The sequence below is a fragment of the Athene cunicularia genome (assembly GCF_003259725.1).
Source record: "Athene cunicularia isolate RWA chromosome 9 unlocalized genomic scaffold, athCun1 chr9_part1, whole genome shotgun sequence".
NCBI lineage: Eukaryota > Metazoa > Chordata > Aves > Strigiformes > Strigidae > Athene > Athene cunicularia.
The window spans coordinates 17,878,425-17,902,175 of NW_020799110.1; the positions used below are offsets into that span (position 1 = coordinate 17,878,425).

Genomic DNA, 23,751 nt, shown 5'->3' on the forward strand with positions numbered 1-23,751 from the left:
CCACTTGGACCACCTCCAGGGGAGCACAGGTGGCAGTTCTGCTGGGATCTCACAGCTTCTCTCTTTTTATTAGCCTTTCTGGCTGGTATCCTCTACAGTATGACCTATCCCTGAGATGCACTTTCTTTGGACCACTCCATGGAATTTCTTCTGTTCACCTTCTAAAATTTCTTCCCAATATCTTAAATTAAAAATATCTGGGCAAACCTTTGTGTTCATTCTGATCATTGGTTTATGATCGAATTAACACCATTTCAGTGGCTGTAAGGAGCCTGGGAGTATCCTTATGGATCACCCAGGGACATCCATACATTTCCCTGTGAAGCATGTACTCTGGTTTGCAATCTGCTCTGGAAACAGCTGCATATCCAGAAAGAGCTTTCTTGGGGTCATGTCGTGGCTCTTTCCCCATTCCACACATTTCTGGACTTCCCTATATAAAGTTTCCACTTGCTTTGGTTTTCACAGCATCTGCACTCTGTCTGGGCTCTGTCCCAGGCAGGTGAAGCTCACACCTATTTCCATCACTGGGCTGATGTGGGCAGTGCTGGTGGGGGACTTGTCCATTGTCCGGATTGCACTTTCCTGGGAGGGAAGGAAGGAGGCAGAGCAAATAGCAGGCAGGCAAGGAGGCAGATGCAGGAAAGTATTGAAGTTCCTTGCTTCATGAATACCTCTCCTTTTTATTTGCTGATTCTTGGGTGTTTATGTCGCCAGGACCTGCTCTGTAAAGTGCATGTGTAACAGACCTGGTGGTGTAAAGGCAGTGCTTCCCCATGCTTTTGGGAGACACTTCTCCTAATGACATGGTGCTGTGAACGAGGTGCACAGTCTCAACTGCTGCAGTCATTGGAAAACTGTGTCTCTTTTAGCAAAGGTAGCACTCTGAGCGGGGTTGCTAGAGCCCAATCTCCTTTTCTAATAATTATGCTGCTCCGTCATAAATTGTCCTTGCAATTTCCCTTGGTAATAGTATTCATCACCTCCTCTTCTAAACTCTAGATTTGGGGTATATAGGGACATGTAGGCAGCTGTTGTCTATATTTTAATGATACGGCTTGTTAAATGCTTCTTTGAAAAGAAAGGTGTTATAAATAATTCAATAGAATTATTTTGTGGTACATCTGTATGTATACCATATCCTGTTAGAATAGCATAGTGTCACTTTATGCATACAGATGGGAAGCATGTGCACTGCTGAACAATTTGGGATCTTAGGAACCTAAGGCTGTGACAGGCATTAGGGTATGATGCATTAATGCCATTGCCAGGCGTTAGTGAGTTCATCCCCAGATGGGCTGTGCTCCAGTTCACCGGTGCATATTGTGTGATCTTGCTGCCATGGGAGGGACTGCCTTGTTCTTGCTCTGACTGTTCCAAATATTGAGATTTTTGTAATGTCTCTTTGGTGCTTTTGTTAGGAGGTGCAGCTGATTTGTAACTATATTTTCATAATGAAAAGAAAAATTTTACCTCGCTAATGACAAAATATGAAGACAAGTTATAATCTGTATTGTCTGCCATAGTACTTGGGTTTTCAGGTGGGGACTAACCTCTATTTTAGCCTTTTCTCCTTGAGAAAGAAAGGTAAACAAGATCTCCAAAGAAGCATCATGTGCTGGCTGCCCTTGCCTGGAGAAAGAAACACATCAGGGAGGGTTTGTTGATTTTTTGAGGGGGGTTTCTTTGTTTGTTCATTTGGGTTTTTTTGTGAATTTCTTCTAGAAGCAGGATGTTTTCTTGTAAATAAGATTCCTTCCCAGGAATATCTAGGTTGGTCTGTTCAGATTTGATTTTTGCATACATGGCTTGAACTTTAATGCTGTTTGTGGTTTTGCACTGTAATTAAAGAATCTTCTACATGGTTTCAGCCCAACAAGACATACCAAATTGTTTTGATGAGGAGGCAGCACAGGAAGAGAGTGGAAAGCTAGAGACAGATGATAGGGGAACAAATAATATAGTGTGTGCTTTTACTGTAAATATCTACATTTTTAGCATAAAGTAAATCAAAAGTAAATTCTATGTTACCCAAAATGCTGTTTTCTCTCCGTTGTGCCGTCATATTTAAGCTCATGCATAATTAAACTTAAAATATATGCCATTTTCTATTTAAAAGTATTTAACCAAAATAATAACAACTTTGGTAGGAAACCAGACTGTTAGGAGAGACTTAGCAAGGACTTTGATCCTGTGAGTGAAAGTACAACTGTGTCTCATACCAGTGTTCTATCAGACTCCCTAGGAACAGGAGCACTTTGACTTTGCTTGCTTCAGCCTAGATGGGGAAAGCTACAGAATTAAAAAAGATTAATAATTCCTCATTTGTTAATTCTTGCCAGATTTCTCTCTGTATTTCTAGATACTGAAAGAATGGTCAGCTTTTCTTAAAATGCTTGACATGTGTTGCTGTCTGTGCTCTTTCGAAAATATCTCTGTCAATATCTCAAAGCAAAGGGAGAGAGGACTCTAAACCCATGGGCTTTCTTCAAATGTCTGGAAATATTTGGTTCCTGCTGTTTGGGGAAGAGAAATCTTCCCCTGTGGGTAGTTTATTCCAGTCTCAGCCATTGCTTTGTCAGTTCAGACCCTGCTTCTTTATTCTTCCCTTTCTGTCTGATACTGGAAAGTGCTCAAGAACGTATTATGGACTGGTTGGACTCTTATTTGATATGATCAAGAACAATTAAGCTCTTAAAAATATGTGCTTATTCTATTAAATAATTTTAGTAACTATGGAAAATATAGTGTAGGATGCTGGTAAATGGCTAAGACTATTGTTATAGAGCTCTGAAACACCTTGTTAATGGCAAATATTTGAATAACTGTTTATATAGAAAACAATCATCAGACTTCTGAGATTTTTGCCAGATATATATTGCAGTCATAGTTAGCAATATGCTAACTTTTGGGTGGTGAGACTTCACTGAGCTTACAAAGTGGCCAGTGCTTCATAGGATGGATGTATTTTGCTTAGAGAAAATGCCATAGGCAGCCTATAATGTTGCTTGCTTTAGGACGCTATATTCTGTTGTCATGCCGAAGAGCAATTTCAGAGAGTTAGTCTTATTTTACCCAGAACTGACCCTCTGTCCTCAGGTAGGCCAAGCAGCAACTGGAGCAAAGGTGTCAGCTTCAGGGGCAAAGCACCCAGTATGCTCTCTGCTCCCTATGGCTTGGCCCTGTGAAATGCTGGGGTTTCAACCCCAAGCCCCAAATTAAGGTTGACATCTGGGTGATTCCCACAGCCCTTCCCAAAGGGGGGGTGAGTTTGCCTTTAGGCTTCCCCCCAGGGTGGGGCCGGCCTGGCAGACAGAGCCATTGGGTAAAGGAGCCCCAGGTGTCTGCGTTCAGTAACCAAAGGTCAGGTGTCCCACTGAGGGATGAAAGCTGGGACCCCTTGCAGGCAGGGACAGTGTCTGTCTGTGGGGTGGATGCCCTGTGCAGAGTTCCCTGTTGGGGAAGGACCTCCTGCCTCCCTGGGACTGGGCTCCAGTCAGGTCTGGCTTTTGTAAACGTGGGCTGTGTAGAGATTCAGTGTGTGGCTTCCTTGGTCTTGTGTATTTGGCTTGTTAACTCGGTTGTCTCCCGTCCCTTCTATGGGAGACTGCATGTCACCATTTATTCCCCCCATTGTTGGTCGTGTGGTGTTGTTGTTGGGGTCAGTGGGTTTGATGTCGATTATGTATAACCTGACTGACTTGTTTGTACCCCCAGCACTCACCCATGTACTGACCCTTTTGTATCAAATCCAATTTGGTAATTGGTTCATCTTTATGCTGGCTGTGTCCTTTATGCTAGGCCTGATAACTGGCAAAACACCCTGTAGTCCCAGCAACTGTCAGACTGTGAAGAGGAAGACAGAAAATAGGAATGAGTGGAGCTGCTGTTGAATTTCTTTTACCCTAACTTCTCCTAAAGTAACATAGGCCATGGAGAGTAGATGAATGTTATGCTCTGCACAGGTTCAGCGGTTGCTCTGGATCAGTATTGATCCCACCACTGTGTTTGCTACTGTAGCTTTATACCCTTTCTTTCTTGCTATTCATACAAATACAGAAATTCTCTGCAAATATAAATTGGAGCAATTTTTAAAATCCAGATGGCAGTTTTGGTTGGCTGAGATCTGCAAGACTTGAGGCCTTTTTATAATGCTATTGATTATTATATTTTTAGTTGCAGGAATTTATTGTTGCATGAGGACAATAAGTATCAGGAAAAACAGTGAAGGTTTTATTTATTTCCATCATAGGTAGTTCTTTTTTTCCTTCGATTCATAAGATTTGCACCCATCTGTCCTTTGTCAAACAGCAGGGCAATTCAGTACAGATTTTGCCTTTGCAACGTCAACTTGAGGGCCAGTGGAAACTATGAATATGAATTTTCTGCCCTTTGTAAAAACCATGACCTCTGTAATACTAGAGAGATGAACTGTGGGATATGAAGGAAGCTCCTTGGAGTTTGCTCCTAGTGAATAGTGATTGGGTCTGACCTCAGCTGTCTGAATTGTACTGAGGGCAAGCTACGGTAATAGATGTTCTAAACTGCAGCAATGATAAGTAGAGCTGTCCCCAGAGAAGAAGACCTTTGCCCCCCTTCCCTTCTTTCCTTCAGACAATCCTTCACTTCGGACTGCTGTCTTCCAGGCTCTCCAAACCAAGGCTTGGTCTCTCCTTTCATCTTGGCTTAAATTAGCACCATGGAAGTCTCCATGTCTTAGGTTTTGCTCCAGGTGGTTAAAGACTGTGCTTTCTGGCTGCTATGTAGGCTTCATCAACTGAGAGCTGAAATACATGCCAAGAGAATGGGTTGGAGGCAATGTAGCCTTTTTTAGAAAGGCACATAGGTGATGCTGTCATTATGTTAGCCAGAAAAAGAGGGAGGCTCCCTCTGTGTCACTGTAAAGAGCTTCTCACTGCCTGGAGAAATCCCCAGGAGACGAACCTCTCTGGAGCCCAGGTATCCTGCGTGAATACCCAAATCACTGGATTCTCGCTGGGGCTAAGCTTCACTTTCAGATCTTTCTATACTGGTTGGAAAGACATTATCCAAATGGAAAGTGACTGTAGTGAAGGCACAGGCAAGCACTAAATCCATTGTGAAAACAGGACCTTGAAGGCACTGTGAACCATGGCTTTGGAAATTAATTCAAAACTGTATGGCACCATTGCCTTTCATCATTATACTCTGTGGGCCATATTTGTCCTTTTAAAATCTTTCCTTTAGTCTTTTAACATATTGTTGCATTGTTGAGTGTGAAATTTCTAGTTAAGTTGTAAGATGTTATAAACCTTACAGGCAGCAACACTGTATTCTTTCTGTCTGTGCAGAGCCTGTGTTGTACAGAATTTGATCACTAAAAGACATAAATGATAAATCAGTCATATTTATCTAAGGCTCATTTAGCAATAGAGTTGTTTAACTATATTTTATTTTTACTAATGTATTTAGTGCTTTTTATTAAATTGAAATATGCAAGATCTGTTTTTCATTGCTGAAGTAAGAGCTCCATCCCGGTGTAGGCACTGTATTTTTTTGACTCCAGCCTTCAAATAAGACTTTTTCTGGAGATGCTAAAACTTGTGAGAGCTGGAAGAATACCTAAGGATTTGCTAAGTCATGGAATTCATTTCACATAGCAATGCATGAAGGGAATGTAAAACTAATGACCGAGTACCTTAAGAGGAGACTTTGCAGATGCAGGTATAGTTACGTTTATATGGGAGGTGATATTTCTGTGTTCCCCCATTCTCTTCAGGGAATGAATTTCATTTGCAGTGTGTGGAGAATAGCAGAAGGAATAAGTACTGCCATGTCTGGGAGTCTCTCTTGTCTGTGGCTTGTTTCATAAATTTTTCTTATTTTGAATGTTACTGGTCTTAACAGCACTCGGGGGAGAAAGAACTGAAATGGTTTAGTTGTCATTATTTTTCTTCTGTTCTTCCTACTATGTAGGCCTGACACTTCTCTTGACTACAGACTGGGTTTGCATTTCATCTTCAGTGGTCCCTGAAGCTGGCTCCCATCCCTTTTGGTCTTAATTTCAGGTGTTGTCAAGTTGTGCCAGGAAGCAAGTGCAGTTGAGATGTTTGGTCTCCAGAACTGAATGTCTTAGTAACATGGGCTTTGTTCAGTTTTATTATTTGGCATCTTCTTTTAAAAGGAAGAACTAAAGGAGAAATACAATGATCTTGTGGGGAATGCTCAAAGAAGGGAACCTTGAGGACACATCTCTTAGCCATAAAAGATCCTGAAAAACATGCTCTCTGCATGTCTTTCTGGGAGTATTTCCATGTCCAGAGTCTTGGAGAGTATGTAAAATGCACATGTCTTGGTGGAAACGGTGGCCCAAGTTACATGGCCATTCCTCTACTCACTCTTTGCGTGGTCTATTAAGTACAGTTGAAATTTTTGTAGGACTGATGCCAAAGTGAGCTTTCTGTGGGTTGGAAAGGAAGGGGAGCAAAGTAAAAGCAAACAGCCTGCTCCCCCCCTGCCTCTGCCCATGGGCTCCTTCCCTCTGCTACAAGACAACAGCTGTGAGCAGCCCAGGACCAAAAAGCTTTCTGAAACATGATGAGTTGCTTAATCAGATTTCCATGCTTGGTTTCAACCTCATGTAAATAAAGAATGTGGAGGAAAAAAGCTTCTGTGTAATTTGAATATAAACGTGAAGGTAGATGTCTGTTTGGGGGGAGATCATGATCATGCAAACTTACACCACTGTCTCCTGGCAGAAGGGACATTATCAAAGTGAGGGTTTTGAGGTGGAGGAGGAGAGGTTTTGGAAGGACTTTTTGTGAAGGAAACTCTAAGGAGTTGCAACTAGTGAATACAGTGTGGGTTTGTTTTCTTCTAACTTCCCTGGCTGCCTCCGCTTCTCTTCTTGCCCTGGGAAGACTCCTGAAGGACAATGGGAAATAAACTGGGTTATCCAAGAATTAATTTCAACCCAGTGGTAACTGGGCACAGAGAAAGGAAGTTATGTGAGGCAGTGAAAGGAGACAAAGGAGAAAAGTGATCTAAATAGCAACATAAAGAAAATATTTGGGAATAAACTTAATCATCAACTTGTACAGTAGGGTGTCCAGCAGCCCTGCTGAGCTTGTGTATCATGGATACATTTGTTCATTCAGTTATGTCTTGCACTACAACATTTTAAAATTGCTGCTAGAATTTAATTGATTTCTTGAGTCTTAAATAGTACAGCATAAATCTTCCACTCACACCAGGACCCAACTGTCTCTGACTGCAAGCTAACTGCAGTTTGCCAGTTCCACTTGATTTCATTTCAGATTCATCCCCGCAAGCCAAACCACAAAAAGAGCTTCCTGTCCAGTGGAAAATGAAATGCAAGAGGCGATCCTTTTGTTGCTAACAGGAGGTTGCAGGGAACAGAGTTGGCTCTTGCTGAGGTTGTGTTTGGGTTTGGTTAACCATTTTGCTGATTAGGCAGAGACTCCTGGTCGCTGGATATGTTAGATGCTCCTAGGTCTTAAGTAATGACAGTAGTTTAATACCAAGAGTAATTTATAAAGAGGCTTGTTGAGGAGAAGCATGATGGAATGAAAGGTGAAATGCTTGGACCATCGCGTTTCTCAGGGTTGTGTTTCCGAGAGCTCTGCTTGTTGCCTTATTTGTCCTGCACTGGCTGTTTGGCCTGTGGAGCCAGAAGACTTTTTATTGTTTGCTTTTGTTTCTCTCAGAGCTTACAAATTAAGCTGTCAAGGGTAAATTTTCTCTCTTCTGGTATATTTATTTACTAAATTTTAAACTTGCCAAACATCAGTGTTTTTTCACCCTTCTTCTCCAGGCAGTGTGGGCTGGTGTTGGTGATGGGTAAGGAGGACTCTGCTCCTGTGGGCATTCTGCAGAGATTTCTGTTTTCTGCTCCCCTTCCCAAGTGCTATCAGGAGGGGAGGTCTGGCAGACCTCTGCTCTGGGAGGACTGGGGTTTTATCTGGCCGGGAAGAGGGGCTCTGGGATGTCTGTGTGCTTTTGGGTGTCTTGCTCAGAGCTGGGACAGGATCTCGGAGATGTGTCATGTACTTGACATCCATTGTCTGCAGTCCCTGGAGTGTTTGTCCTGCTTGGTGTCTGAGGAATGAGGGGTCCTTCGTGGGTGAACTCTGCTCTCTCTCAGAAAAGCCCTGTGTCTGAGGGTGCTATCCTGGCAGATGTGGGACTGGACTTTGGGACACCCACCCGGGACCACAGTTAACACATCTGCTCTGCCTGCTGCTATGTGTAAGAGCCTTTCTAAGCTAGCTGAGAAGCAGCAGTGCAATAGGTAATATATTTTTTGTTTCTATGGGGGATGAGCATTTTTCAAGAAAATGCATTTTCACAGTGCTCCAGCTCTTCCTTCACTTGCTACAGCTACCTGGAAGCATGGAGGCTGTAAAACCTGGAAGAATAATGATGGTTTTAAAACAATCAGAGCTCTTGTGTCCTTTAAAGGGATTTAGTTGGAGGACTGAGTTATGTTGAAAGTGACTGACCTGTGTACACCTTGCTGTTATGGTGAACACTTGCAGGGACTGGGCTAAGGCAGGATCTGCTGCATGGTCACAGCTAAGAAACACGTGAGAAAATAAAGGCACCTGTGAAAGGCTGCTGTGAGCGTGGCTGTGGGGACAGAGGGAGGGAGGGAAGGAGCAGCTGCTGCCCAGCGGCTATTTTTCTGAAGGAGTTCTGAAGATGTAAAGAGTTGAATGCACTTCTTGCTGGGCTTGTTTGTTATTTTTGTTTTTATGGGGGAATTTAAGCATTGTTTTAAGACTTAGGTTCAGCTTTGTTCCCACTAAAGAAGTCAGATGCTGGCTGTTGACATAACTGCTGAAGAGGTGCTGACACTTACAGCTTTTTCTGGAGCTACTCTTTGATTTCTGAAAATAAATCAAGACATTAACTACTGATCTTTATTTCACTCCCTTCTAAACCAAAGGGCACCCATCAGAGTCAATGGTTATTTTCCATTAAATGGTTGCCCAGCTCAGTCTGTTCTCCCTCTGAATTTAGTCTCCAAAATAAAACGGGTCTTCACATATTTCTGTAAGCCACGTTACCGCGTTTACTGAGCATTTCTGTGTGCTGAGGAGCCCTGCGGTTCCCACAAAGACCCTCGTGTTTGTGCTGTGAAGACTTTGGCTGGATGGTGGGCAGTGTGGGTGAGGAGGCAGTGACAGGCAGAGGGAAACTGTGCAGCCTTTTTCCTTAACTGAGTGAGTTTGTTGGGTCTTACTTAAGCAAATGTTGCTTGAATGCAGTTCATGGTATTTGCTCAGTGATTCAGTGGAATGTCTGGGATATTTTTATTTTTCCTCCAGAGCTAAAAAACAGTTTTTGGCTTTAAATCCTGAAGCCGCCAGCCTGGGGCACAGTCACAGTGCCTGAGGGCAAGAATAGCCAAGCTGCTGCGGAGGTGTGTGGAGATGGGCACCCTGCCTGACACCAAGCGCTCCCTCTGCGCCAGGGGCTGCGTGTGCAAATGACTCTAAATTTGCATTTACTGAAATGAAAGATGTGCCATGACTAACTAAACAGCCGGGCAGCCTGCTGCAGGCCTGTCCTGCTTGTATCCCAGCTCCGCTGTGGCTAAAAGAATCCAGTTTCAGCGCTCAAAAGCTGTGTGACCCTCCGAGAGCCCTGACCCTCCGCGGCCACCCAGTGTGGGAAGCGCTGTGGGCTTTGTGCATGCTGCTATTGCAGTGAAGCTCCCAGCTGGCCACCTTGTCTCCTGGCCAGCTTTTCAAATGTGCACTTTGTCCCCTGGCCCCAGGGGACCAGCAGACATCCTGGTAGGCCCTGCCAGGCTGCCCAGGGCTCCTCTTGGAGAGTCTCTCCAAAGCTTTGTGACCAGGGATGGAAAGGTAACGTGATCTGTGAAGGGTAGGTATTACAGGTGGCAGTGCCACAGAGAAACATGCCCTTATAATCTTATTTTTTCTTGCATACATTTTTATTTATTTTTGTCTCTGAACTAAAAAAAGTGATGTTTTGGATCCACCAGCACCGTATCAGGTGCAGTCTTTTGATGCCTTTTGGAGGCACTGGGAGGGTATGGGGTAGTATCCAGACAGCTTTGGCCTTCACCAGGCCTGGTGCCAGGTGCTGTGGCCAGCTGCTGGGGCACAGGGAGGCCCAAGTGCAGGTTTTCTGAGCAGCAGCTTCTTGAAGTCTTTTCCAGACCTGGTAGTGATGTGGAGATCAAGCTTGCTTTGTTCTGGCTTTGACAATACATTCATGGAGGCTAGGTGAAGCTTGGGCTCTCTTGTCCTGTGTGTGCTTTTTGTATTGCAAACTCAGAGAGTGTGTGTTCATCTGTGTTCCAGTGGCAGTTCATAACAAGACATGCACACGTTCTCCCGGACCTGCTTTTGGTTGCTCCTTTATTCAGATCTCCCCTGTATTTGTCTTTAAATATTTTTGCAAGTTTACCTGATCTTTAGACTGGTGATTCTTGCTTGGCTGGGACAGGCTGATGGTTTACTTGTTGACTGGAGGGTCTATACCTGTGCATCCTGACACAGACCCTTCCAATTGTTTTTTTTATTACCACACGCCCTGAAGATGCCACAGAAGAAATTCTGATTTGAGGAAGAAAATGTCTCATTACCTCTGCTTGCCTCACCTTCAATTGAGAAACATCTTTTACTGTCTTAGATCAAACTTAATCAGTTGCAACTAGACCAGATTTAAGGTTAAAAGAATGTTTATTTTAAAACACAGATCAATGAAAGACGCAGTCACTTATTACTAAGATTTGTGTAAGTTTCAAGATCCTCTAGGGTATGCTCTGGTGACTGCAAACATGCAGAGTACATACCTGCTGGCTCAAGTTCAGAGCTCAGTTTGTTTTAATTTTTTCATTTTCTTAGTTAATTTTGTTGACAAAGACCCTCATTATCTGGTGTGAAAGAAATACTTATATTAAAGAAGTACTTAATTTCCCATATGGTCTTTTGATCATGGTCTTGAATAGTGAGAGAGCCCAGAGTCCTGTGTGTATATGTGCCAGACTCCTGTGCCAAGAGAGCATCTGCCCTTGTGTAATGTAATAATTACGGATCTTTACAACTTGGATCTGCTTTCTTGGAGCAGTGATAGTCTGTGGACCAGGAATAGGGAACAGAGGGAGAAAAATAAATTGGGCTGCCTAACTTTAGGTGCTCAACTGAAGTTTGTGAGTTAAGAGCAGTATGGATTTATGGTCCATAGGGGAGTCAGATCTGAAGTCAGATTGACACATGCAGGAACTAAACTGTTCTTTATCTCCTGTGAGCTGCAAGTAAACAATGTGAGGTCAATGATAAAGAAAAGAATTGAGTATGGACATTAAAATCCCCTTACTACTTCTAATAAATCGTGTTGTGCTGGAAGTGAAAATGTCTGTCAGCTGCTGTATTGGTCTTTTCAAAGTTGGTAGGCTCTTAAGCCTAGTTATTAAAAGATATTTTCACTATATGTCACTGCACTGAAGGAGTTGAACCAACAATGTCAAAATACTCAGATGTTTTTGTGTGTCCAGGACAGTGCATGAAAGATGACATTGATTAATCCTCATGTCCTTTGACATGAGGCATCTCTACATGTCTGATGACTGTAGCTGTGTTATGAAAGGGCACGGCATTTTTCTGTTGAGGACAGCTTTGTCAGATACTGGCGCAGGTGTTGGCAAGTCTCTGGGTTGAAATAAGGCGCTCTTCAGAGCATCTTGGCTTTTGCTAAAGGTTTGAATATTTGCAAGCACAGAAGTGCTGAAACCACAAGTGTATTTTATGTCATACTGGGTGACAGTGGCTTGCCAGGGAGCGAAGGATCAGTTGGAAATGCCAGTTTGCCATAGAAAGGCTGGAAAGAATGTGGATAATTTTTAACACACAAGAAGCTGTTGTGAGTTTTATCTTCCAGAAATCCATGGGAAAGATGGAATGCACAAACCAAAGGACTGAAAGTACCATAAAGAAATACATTCCTGCCCCTGGAAGAAGATATGATATGAAATGCTTTTATTGCTTACGGTTAACACAGTGGCATTGAGCTGGCTTTTCCATTCTTTTTCTCACTTAAAACACTCAAAACAGGTGAAGGCTGCAATAGCTTGATCATAATTTACACATTACAACCAACCTGTGGCTACTCTGCCTTACAGTAGAGGGGAGGAAACTGGCCTCAACTTGTATAGGATGACGCTTGCTATAGGACATGCCATGCTGTCACAAATAAGTCATCTTCCTGGACTGATGTTTGCTGCCAGGTGACCTCTGTCCAGTGTTTTGGAGGAAGGAAAGCATTATTCAGCCCTGGTGAACTTTTGCTGGTGGTCAGAGCTGTATTATCACAGATGAGGCTTTCAGCCTGAGCTGTGGCTATTGCCAGTCCTTGTCAATCAATGATTACTCTCCAGTTAGTAAGGCTATATGGTTGATTCTGTTCAAGCACTTCTTCAGTGTGTATTTGCACATGCACACGTAATAGTAGTAATAATGATGATGGTGTCTTTCTGTGCTCTTCAGATCTGGTTCTTATGAGTATTAAAGATTTTTTTTTTTTTAATGCTTTCTGCTGGCTTTGCACTGATGAGACACCATTGATTTTAGTGGAAAAGACCAGTGGGAATTTTTGCCTTTTTCACTTGATAACAGAAGGAATAATCCGTTCTTTGATCTCTGGCTGGCAAACTTGGCAGTCATAAAGGAAGATGGTTGTACTGTAATAGCTTTACTCTAATGGTGTGTGTTTCTGGGCATTTAGATAAAGAAAGCTGTGCTGTGAGATGTGATGAGGTAGGAGCTGAAATGCAGGAGTGTTGCTTGTGGAATAACCTATTAACTGAGAGCTCAGGCAGAAGTGCCCTATAAATCGATCTTTTGCTGGTTTTAGTTCATACTGGTACCATCCCTGCAATTACGTAAATGTTAATATCTAAGCTGCTAAATGACCGGTTTCAGTTGGATTAGTTTATAATGGATAACATGTAGATGATATTTAATCATGAAGAAACCTTTTTGCTTTTTTTTGTATCAAATATTCAAGGTGTCTTGTCAGCCACTGTATCCCTGTTCTGTATGTAGCAGGGGACCATGAAGCAATGAAATATTAGACATCTGTCTTCACTAAGAGCTTCGGTAATGCTACTCTTGTGAAATGTTTGTATCTCAGCTAGGAAAAAAGGATAATTTGTTTAAAAAGAAACAAAAAATAACATTAGTAGGTGTTGGTGTTTCTATGTAAGACACTACAGGAGAGACTCTGGACCAGAGGTTTTGTTTATTCTCTCTCATGTGAACTCCTTGTTGTAATGGCTAAGCACCTCAAAAATATTTATGAATGTGTCCTCAAAGGAAAATGAAATTTATATAATGGAGATGGAAAATGGTTTTAAAGAAAGCAACTTCCTGAAGGTTCCTACACAGTTATACTGGGACAGAGCTGGGACAGTAAATCAGACCATTTGGTAAACAAGCCATCGTCCCATCCTTCTTATTAGTTACTTCTGCCTTGGCTGCTTTTCTTTGTAAAATACAAATACTTTATTTGTAAGGAGTACATTATTTTTTTGTAACTTCACCCTTAGGCAGGCCATGCACGGATTGATGGCCAACAGGGGGTTGCAGTTAGCAGCAGGGAAGGAACAGTGAGAACATTAAACTCAATTTACGCTCCTGTGTGACAACCTGCTACGATCTTGCTCCTCAGCTGCCAGAGGAGTCCTGAGCCTCACTTGGGAGTCGTTCATGCTGAGAAGCAGATGCTCTGTGTGCTGGGGGTGAATTTGCAGCACCGAGCTCAGCAGTGCTAACTGTCTGGGAAGACCTGTAATAATGCTTCCGAAGTGGGATGTAGATGCCGTTGCTTTCCTCTCCTTTCCCATTCCTCACGCTGTTGCAGCAGTGCAGCTCATGTGCTGTCAACAGCTTCCTCCTGCAGACAAGCCCGTAATGAAACAATTCCCTGCTTTTACTGTTGTGCACTGACAAGAGGTGCTTATTTCTGCACGCTCCAAGTGATACCTGTCTTCTCCAAACGGCAGCTTGGGGGGAGCAAAATGTTGCAGTGGTGGCAGCATCTCTCCTACTGCCGGGGATTCAAAGCTGTGTTTGGGCAGTGGCAAAGTGCATGAGCAAGAGGCTAATTCTCTGTTCCTCAGGGTTTAAAGGCTTTGTGCAAGTCTCTTTGAAGTCGGTGAATGACTTCTATTACTGCAGTGGGCTTTGAATCTAACCCCAATTGCTCAGTTAATTTACAGTGTGTGTTAGTCTTCTGTTAGCTGGCTTGTGAGTATGAAATGGTTCTGAGCAAACCTTGGGAGAGTATATTGAGCGTGCAGATTTGCACACTAATCTTCATCTTTTCAGAGCAGTCTGACTGCGGATATATGTTGAAATACCCCCTAGTACTTTGCAGACACATTCCTTTTTGGTCTTGTAGGTGCTGTTTGTATGTGTTTAGTTGGCACCATGAGCTCTGAGGTTTTCTTTTAAGTTATTCTACAGTACTTTAGGGAACTCAACTCTCATCACTAATAAAATAAAATAAAGCAAAACACTGGTAGGTCTTACCTTGTTAACTGATGTAGCTGTTGTATTTCCCACCGCTCCAAAAAATATAAAGCTTTATAAGATTTAACATATTTCCAGTCCAAAGCATGAATATTTATAGGCAAAGAATAAGACTTCCCATTTTGAAAGGTCAGTGCTATGAAATTGCTTTTTTGGCAGGCATGATTAAGCCACATGGTCTTCCAATAATGTTTTGTAAGCTTTTTCCTTAATTACAGTTTAATTTAGGTCTCCGAGTTTAATAAAACCTATGAAGCTTGCAGCAAAATATTTTTCTTGTGGCAAATTTTGTTTGCACAGAATACAAATCCTGCATTCCTTTTGGGTATGATTTAAAAATATATATTTAAATGTGGAAATCCCATATTTTTTCTTTGTATATGTTAAAGCATATACAAAATTAAAATAGCTGATACTGTGTGTTTAATACAGAATTTTTAAAAAATTAGTTTGGAAGGTACATGTGATTACTTTTTTTTCTTCAAATGCCTTGAGTAAAATGCACAAGTGAGAGGGACAAGATTGTCTCAAGCAGTTAATGCTGCAAGAGACAAATTAGAAGCAATTTTGCTTTCATATAGTTGTTCTTAAATGCAACATTCTGACAACAGCAATAAATAGGATAATCTGCATAATAGTATTTATGTGGTGCTGATTTGTCTTTTTTAGAGAAAATCCCTTTTCCCAGATAAAAGAATCTTCCATTCAGCTGTAAGTGGAAGAAAGCCTCTTTAGCAGCTGCAGAGACTTAGGGGAATGTTTCTGTACAGCCTTAATACAAAATTTTGATATGGACCTCAGTGATTTTGATTTTTGCTGAACAAAATACAGTAAGTGTGCTAAAACCACCTTGGTTTCCTGTGCAGATTAGATAACAGGATATTTACTCAAAAGAGCTAGACAGAAAAGCACAGAGATGATGTGGTTAAAGTAAGGTAGATTTATTACTAATTTTTTTTTTTTCACAGTATATTTTCTTAAATTGATGTAATAAATGTCTTGGCCCTGCTCAAAGATAGAGTTTTGAACAGCTTTGAGCTATTCCTGGCTTAATACTTAAATAGAAACAACACAAGTGGTGGAAAAACAGGATCAGTTTGGAAAACAACATTCAAACCATTTAAAATCCTCTGCCGTGATCATGCTTTTCTGACCCCCTGCAGCCTTGCATTATCAAACTGAGAATGTCTCAGTCTCCCTAATATTAATGTTTGAAATACAACACAAATTATCTGAATAAACTAGAGGGGAAAAAAAAAGTGATTAGCATCACAGCTATCTGGGGTCTGCTCCACTGGTACTTAGACTTGCTAACACGAGCTTAGAGGTACAGTCATGGGCTCTAAAGCTAGGCTTTCCAGGAGAGCTGAAGAGAGTGAAATCCCTTCAAACTCAGAGTCTGAACGTTTTTAACATCTGGGTTTGAATGGTGAAGTCACCATTGGAAAACAGTTTGAAAACTGTTTTACTGAAGATGATGGGGAAATTGGGGAGTTTGCAGAGCGGGTGCTTTTATTTTCCAGATAAAGGAAAGTTCCCTGGGATGGCAGAAAGCAACACCAGAGTCTGCTGTGTTTGCTTCACCTATCTTTGCTCTTCTTTGCAGGTTACGTATTTGGGTAAGGTTTCCACAACAGGGATGCAATTTTTGTCAGGCTGCACAGAGAAACCAGTCATTGAATTATGGAAGAAGCACACGCTTGCCAGGGAGGATATTTACCCAGCTAATGCCCTTCTGGAAATTCGCCCTTTCCAAGTCTGGCTGCATCATCTGGACCTCAAAGGTGAGGCAACAGTCCACATGGATACCTTTCAGGTAGCACGTATAGCCTACTGCACTGCTGACCACAATGTCAGCCCAAACATCTTTGCTTGGGTCTATCGGGAGATCAACGATGACTTGTCCTACCAGATGGACTGCCATGCTGTAGAGTGTGAGAGCAAGCTGGAGGCCAAGAAGCTGGCCCACGCCATGATGGAGGCCTTTAAGAAGACTTTTCACAGCATGAAAAGCGATGGCCGGATCCACAGGAACAGCTCGTCGGAGGAAGTGTCTCATGAATTTGAATCTGACGATGGCTGACTGAACTCATTCACGGTTCAGCAAAGGCAGAAATGGCCTAGGGAATGAGAGCTGATAGATGAATAAGCAACAATTGAAATTGGGGAATGAAAGGACTGCCAAACACTTGTCTGACCAGATTTTAAATCAAAAGAGCAATTCAATACCCACAGATATGCATCATTAAAGTAATTACATTACACTGAAATCTGCTGCTGTTGTAAAAGTGAGGGGAAAAAAGCTCTCTTCCCAATCTCTCTCACCCACCCATCACTGTCCCTTTCTCCTCTCTGTAGTGCAGGTACATACCATTAAGTAGAGTCATTCTTGTTTGTTGTGTAAGACTGGTCAGGCACTTCTATTAGTTACTCCTCTGGCATTCCTAGATGGGTGCTGATGTTGATGCACAAGAACAAGTAGACCTGGAAAGCCCTGATGATTCCTGAAGAATCTTTCTCTCCATGATGCATCACATAAATCCTTTGACCATATGTAGGCTAAGACAGCCATACATAGCCTTTTAGACTAATGGCCTGGCATTCTGCAGTTAATTCACATTTCACAGATAAAAAATTGAAAGAAGATGCTTGTATGTGTACACATTATATCATATGCTATCCTTTATTTTATTCATTGTACCTATTTTCTTAATATACCTGCTGCCACATCTTTCACTCAACACCAGTAGTTGCAGTTTAAGACTATATACTGCAGGATACCAAAAAGGGGTGGGCAAAAATATTCCACAATGGCTGGGGGTACAGCGAGTCAGCACTACTGTCTGTGCATTTGCCAACCCTGGTGTGCCCCACAGGAGGGGGGCTTACTGGTGGGAGTTGAGGGGCACTTGAGTCTGTCAGTGTTTGAACTGTGACTTCTCATCAACCTCAGGTCCAAAGTGATATGAGCATGGTAACCTCAGCTCTGTGTTACCGATCTCTGCATTGCTAGTTGAGTGGCCCTGGTGGGATGGAGCTGGTAGTGCCTCGTCACACAGCAGGGCTGCAATACTGTAAAGATCAAAGGAAATGGTCCCTTAGGAGTCAGGTTTGAACATCTGTTCTGGTTGAGAAGCTTATGTTAAGATTCCCGTATCTTTTCTTGTTCACAGATACACAGAGTCATGCCTTTCTTAAATGCAGATGTTTAATAAAACTCAAATAAAAGGAAAAACTTGTTTCACTTGATATTTTTTAAGGCCAAGAGCAGATCAATAGTTTGCAAGAAATGCTGCTCCTTTATACAACTTTGTTTGTAATTATGGTAATGTTAGGGGCACTAGGGCACCTTACAGAAGCCTTAAAAGAAAGCTAATCAAAGCAGATGATAGCTCTGTCTGTGTTTTGTGGGTCTATATGTTTGTATGTGAGAGTGTATGTGTGAGTCCAGTGTTAAAGCATGTAGACTGAACATGGAGACATATTGAGGAGGGCCCACACCTCTTGAAAATATGCTTGTTGCTTTACAATGTATGTAAACTATTTTCCAGCATAAATACATTCATACTTTAATAAAAAAAATGTTTTGAGTTAAAGCCTGGGAGTTTTAAGCTGTCTTTCCAATTCAAACTCTGTGGGGTTTTTTTATGTGTGTGGGTTTTATGTTTATTTTGTCTAGTGGAATGAAAATGTTAATTTATTTCCATTTAGTATTACATCAGTCTCCCTAAGAATTACGTTTAATACTTTTATTTAAAATATTGAGGTAAATTATTGCTGTGAGATTTTTTTTCATTTTGCTGTGTGTGGACATGATTTATAATTTCTACTTTTCAGGAGGTGGCAGAGATCCCTCCTTGGTGCACACCCTACCCCCCCCAACCTGGCCAGTTGAAATGAGCTCTGCTGAGTGGGAGTGATATTTTGCCCTGCTTCAGAAATTGCAGTGTGGCTCAGGTGCAGCATTCAATGGTGGGATGGGGAATAAAACACCAGGCTGCAGCTTACAGAACTGTTTATCTCTGAATCTTTGGGTGATACGATGTTTCAAATATGGTTCTGAAAGTGATTTTTTTTTTTTTTCTTCCCACAATGTTAATTTGGAAGTGGAGGGTAGTGTATAGGCTATATGCTGATTAAAAAAATAATAAATAAATTGTGAGTTCTGCCATGTATGCAACTTCTTGACCAAAGGCAAAACTTCCTTCAACTTTTGACAAATTATTTTCTTTTGCCTAGAGCTGTAATCATGTGTTAGTTTCTTTACTTGTCTGAATGCTCGGCCACCAAAGCTGCTGTGAGTCAGCATGTGAAATCCCATTGCATCCTCTCAGCCAGATGTCCCTGCTGACAACAAAGAGGTTTGACTGTGCATCCCAGCTCTTAACCAAGGGCAGCTCAAGTGTGGGAGTGGGAGAAGGAAGATACCAGCCCTCCTCACACACAGGACCCAAGAAACCTCCTGCCTGTCCTACAGAGTACAGATGATTGAGGTTCAGGATTTCCACTTCTGCAGCAAATACTTCCAAGCGTGGGGTGTGTTCCTGCCATGGGGACGGGTGTGATCCTTCTGACTGGCACTGCCTGCCCTTCTCACCGAGCAGTCCAGGCCAGAGCACAACTAACTAAACAGAAATGTTGTCATCATTCTATTTTTAATCATGATCCTTCCTCTAACATGCTGGGATCAGCTGAAAAGATCCTATGTCCCTAAGTCACCTAGAGGTGTGGGTTATGCAAAGAGTACCTTTGGGGGGGGTTTTGTTGTCTTTTTTATTTATCTTTTTTTTTAAGCACAGTCTGAATTTCTGCAAACAGTGCTGGTTTTATTTGTGAGCAACACAGAGAAACCATGGACAGAAATGCAAAGGGTTGCTCCAATGTGCTTTTACTCTATGCCCTGAAGTGGTGTCCTGCTTCTCCCCTTGTCAAGTCTGTGACTGGCAGCATCTGCCAGCAAGAGCCGTGGGCTATGATGTTACTTCCCTCTGTAGGCCACAGCCATGTGGTGTTACCCAGACCAGGAATAATCTGGGTGTGTGATTTTAAACTGTTCTGTCTACAGATCATTGTCTACAGTGATGCTCCATGTCAGGGCATGTTGTCGTGTGTTGACATTAGCAGCACCGTGGTGCACTTGTTCAGTGACGGGGATGCAGGTTACTTGGTTGTGGTTTTGGACTGTCATATTTCGTGGCTTGGTGTCAGAGAAGTCGATGCTTTTGGGAACACAGGGCTTGCCTGTTTGTGACTTGCCTATATACATTTGGAAATCTGCTCCCAGGTGCTGATGAGGACCCTGAAGGGGCTGTTGTGCAAGGTGGCTGCCGTGTGTGCAGCCCTTGCTGACCTTGCACTGGTTTGCGGTGGATTGGGGAGTTCTCGCAAAGGTGTTTGATATTGTGGTATCTGCAGTAATTCCTCAGCATTTGGAAGCTGTGCATTACATGAGAATTTTGAATGATAGAAATACGATACAAAGGACAAAATTCTAGTCCTTGTGATTAGAAAATCATAGCCTTTGAAACATGAACCAGCTATTTTCTAAGGGTTCAAACACGCAAGGGAATATGAGGGAATGCTTTGTCTTAGAAAAGTTTGTCTTAGAAAACATAAGATTTGAGAAATAATCAGTATCATGAGTTTGGATCCTTAAGATAATTTGGAATTCAGGCCAAATCCCTCTGCAATATCAATACCAAATGTGTGATGCAATTTGCATGAAGGAGAAAAGTCTTTACTCCTAAACTGTGAGCGTATCAGTTATCGCTGATTATCAGTTGCCAATAGATACTGGAATGAAACATCAAGTTAAAACTTTTCCTTCAATTAATCTGTTGGAAAAGAAAAATCATAAAGTTTCCATCAGAAGTCACTTCCAATTGGCTAAAGATTTTCCTTTTCAACTACAAAGAGACCAGTTTTGGATCTTACTGCATCCCACTGTGGGTTGACGAGTTCCTTCCACTTCAGCCAGGAAAACATGTAAGAGATTTCTTTCCCTCTTCTGTTTGTAGCTTAGAGAAGGGACAAGAATCTAAGTATGTTATTAGATATGCAAGTAGAGACCATTTAGCTCATTACACCTCAATAAACAATATGCAATGTTACTGGTTCTTTGTCAAGGTGATCTTCATAACTGCTCAGCTGCTTAGATGTGTATGGGTTTTTTTGCCTGTGGGGAACAAGAGAAGCAGAGAGTGTTTCTCTTTCATGTTTTAAACTCAAAGGCCCCTAAGAACAGCTTAATGTTTTGTTTTGCTTTAAAAAAACTACCCAAAACACAACCAAACAAAAAAACCCCATCTGCATCTGGTTCCAATCCCTCACTTTCCAGCAGTGAGTGGCTTCATTTCTACATGAAAAAGCAATTGGATGTTTGCAATGAATTGCATTTAATTTTTCTAAACCCAACAAATAGGTGGCATATGACTGAGAAGCCTTTGATGCAGAGGCAACCCCATATCAGTCTTTTAGAAAATTTTACGTATATAAATTATTCCTGGAAGATTTGAGACTTAAATAGCCTTTTATTCACAGTGAATTTTATTTGAATTGTAAGGTTCTCTGTGTGTCTGTGTACACATATGTATGCATATATATATATATACGTGTAGACATCTACATCTTGAAATGTGATGCTTGTTAATAAATACTTTCTGTACGATGCACATATGTAATAGTGTATGTGTGAAGGCAATCTTGCATGTTAGTTTTGAGATAAATGGTTTACTTTTTAAAAAGTCCTTTTTCTTTCGTGGGAAGCAAATTAACTTGTCCATCTACATGCAAAATTTGATACACTGTATGCATTATTTACCATTTACCACCAGAGTGGCCCTGCTGCATGCCCAATTAGCTGCTGTAAGATTGGGCTCATTTTTCCCTGTGGCAGTCAATTATTAATTTATGTATAATTGGGAAGTGCTAGCTTAAATGTATGGTTGTTATCCTGTAGACTAGAGTGTTCAGCCTGCCAAGAGTTTCCTGTAAGAGAATATATCCTTTTGTGAAAACAGGGATATTCACGATACCTTTTTTCTAATGTAATTTTAAACAGATAGGGGCTATTTTTTAAAGGTTCCTTTTTTGTTGAAGTCCATTCAAATGCTTCCTTCCTTTCCTTGTACAATTGATCATCACTGCTTATACCCATTGCCACATGGCTCTTTTTTTTTCTCCACGACATGCCATGTCTTCTACACTGCCCAGGGCCCAGGCTGGAGGAAAGCCAGGGCTGGTCCCTCCTGCCCCAGCAGGGCACGTGGACCAGATGCAGGAGGCTGGACTGGGACGGGGGAGTCGCTGGGTAGCTGCAGGAGGCTATAAGAAAGTTAGGGCAGGCTCTTGGTTTGAAAATTTATAGTTAAGTTGTACAGGCTAAGCTTGAAGTTTGGGAAGACTTGTATGGCAGTAATTCATTGTAAGTACCATGACAATTTCTTCAGTTAGGATTGTAATTAATTTTGATCAGGGCCGTTAAAGCAGATACAATGATTTATTGAAAATAATCATATGTTTAGAGAGATGTTATTCTGTCCTCCATGTGCCTTCCCTGAAGAGGGTTGTGAAATGCGTTGGAAGCACAGACATGATGCACGTGCTGACCATGTGCTACAAATGGGGTTAAAGCTGCAAACTGTTAAAGCTGTGGGGTGGGTGAAAGGGCAGGGCAAGGCCCCAGCAGGGAAGTGTGTCTACGGCATAATGGAGATGGCCAGGCTCAGATTTTTGCTGTCTGAGCATGAGCTGGATATGTGAAAATCTGGTAGTTTATTGTTCTTTGAATGTCTTCCCCAAACCGAAGAGTTCAGTGAAGATTGAGAAGTGAGGATAAGCTGTTGAAGAGCTTTCTGTGATCAGTTCAGCAGAGATGTTTTGTACAACCGAGTGATGGGAAAGTCTTCACTGGAACGAACAAATGTGATGTGCTCAGCTTTCACAGTGGCAACGGAGTTAGGGGATGCTCTGGTATAGCCAGTGCCTGGAGTTAGCTGGGCTTATGCAGTTGGACCCCTGCCCAGCACCAGGACTTCACGGGGTGTGCACAGCCACAGAGAGTTGCTGCGTTCTGGTGGGACGTGCCCACGACAGGATGCTCGGTGAGTTCCTCAGGTGGCACTGTCTCTGTCCGTTCTCTTCCTCTACCAGTTGATTGATATATGAAATACTTGTATACCTGACTCACCCTGTTGAAAGAGAGAGTAGCTTCAAAACATGTATCTCAGCAAGAGATGTGGGTTCTGCGAGCTCTTTTCACAAAAAAAAATGGAAGTGAGAAAGTGGGTTTCTAATGTACAACAGAGGAAGTGTTAAAAAGACTTGGAGTAACAGTATCTCCTGGTAGTGCATTTGGAGATAATACTAACTCTGTGCTAACAGCTTAAGGAGATGAAGCCTGAGCCTGGCACAGGAACATTTTAGCAATATGATTTCTAGTTATTGCTAGAAAGATGGGAGGGGAATGTCTGAGGAGTGTTTGTTTTGGTTTTTTTAATGTCTGTAGTGGAAGTTGTCTGTGAAAAGGCTGCTAGTGTTTTCTCATCAGGAAGAAACGGCTCATATATTAACAGTGACTTGTTTGTGCACTTACATTGGCAAGGTGAAAACACCTATTGAAAACATGCCATTAGAAGTAGCCCAGCTCTCATGGCCAAGGAGTGCCTTTTAAATTACTGTGCACAGAATCCACGCATTCCTTCACGAGGGGGGTATTACTGTGCAGACTGGAGCATTGTTCTCCCAATTTCCATCAGAGTGGGAAGATAGTACTACATAACCTGTATCTATTATGCTTTGATTTGCACTGTGCATTACATTTTCTTATTTTCCTGTAAATTATATTGCTCTTGGAAAGAGAGGAAACATAATCCTATGAATAACACATAATGTGGCTGGGATGTTTTTCTGTGGGCAGCACAGATTTTCTGAGAACAACGGACAGGAGTGGATTTCATTCTTGGAAAGCGAGTAATTTTTCAAAGTTGATGTGGGTCATATGCATGGCAAAAAGTAAGTTACTGCAATCTCAAATTAGTTACCTCTTATTTAGAGAAAGCAGAAATAGTTTTAGACATAATTACTGAGGATATAATTAATCAAGGTTTTTTTGTGCAGTTGGGTTAAATGGTTGTGACTGAGTGTTTAGTTCCATGCCAGCGCTCCCAGGCTTGGTCTCATCTTTAAT

The 23,751-nt window shown here is 42.0% G+C and overlaps 1 protein-coding gene across 1 annotated transcript in view; it reads left to right on the plus strand.

The window, feature by feature from the left end:
* PID1 (phosphotyrosine interaction domain containing 1) overlaps positions 1–18,160 on the plus strand; it is an 86,820-nt gene extending 68,660 nt beyond the window's left edge. Inside the window, exon 3 of the mRNA XM_026855242.1 lies at positions 16,171–18,160. Coding sequence (XP_026711043.1) covers positions 16,171–16,647 — 477 coding nt within the window. The 3' untranslated portion in view covers positions 16,648–18,160. The remainder of the gene's footprint in view (positions 1–16,170) is intronic.
* The last annotated feature ends 5,591 nt before the right edge of the window (positions 18,161–23,751 follow it).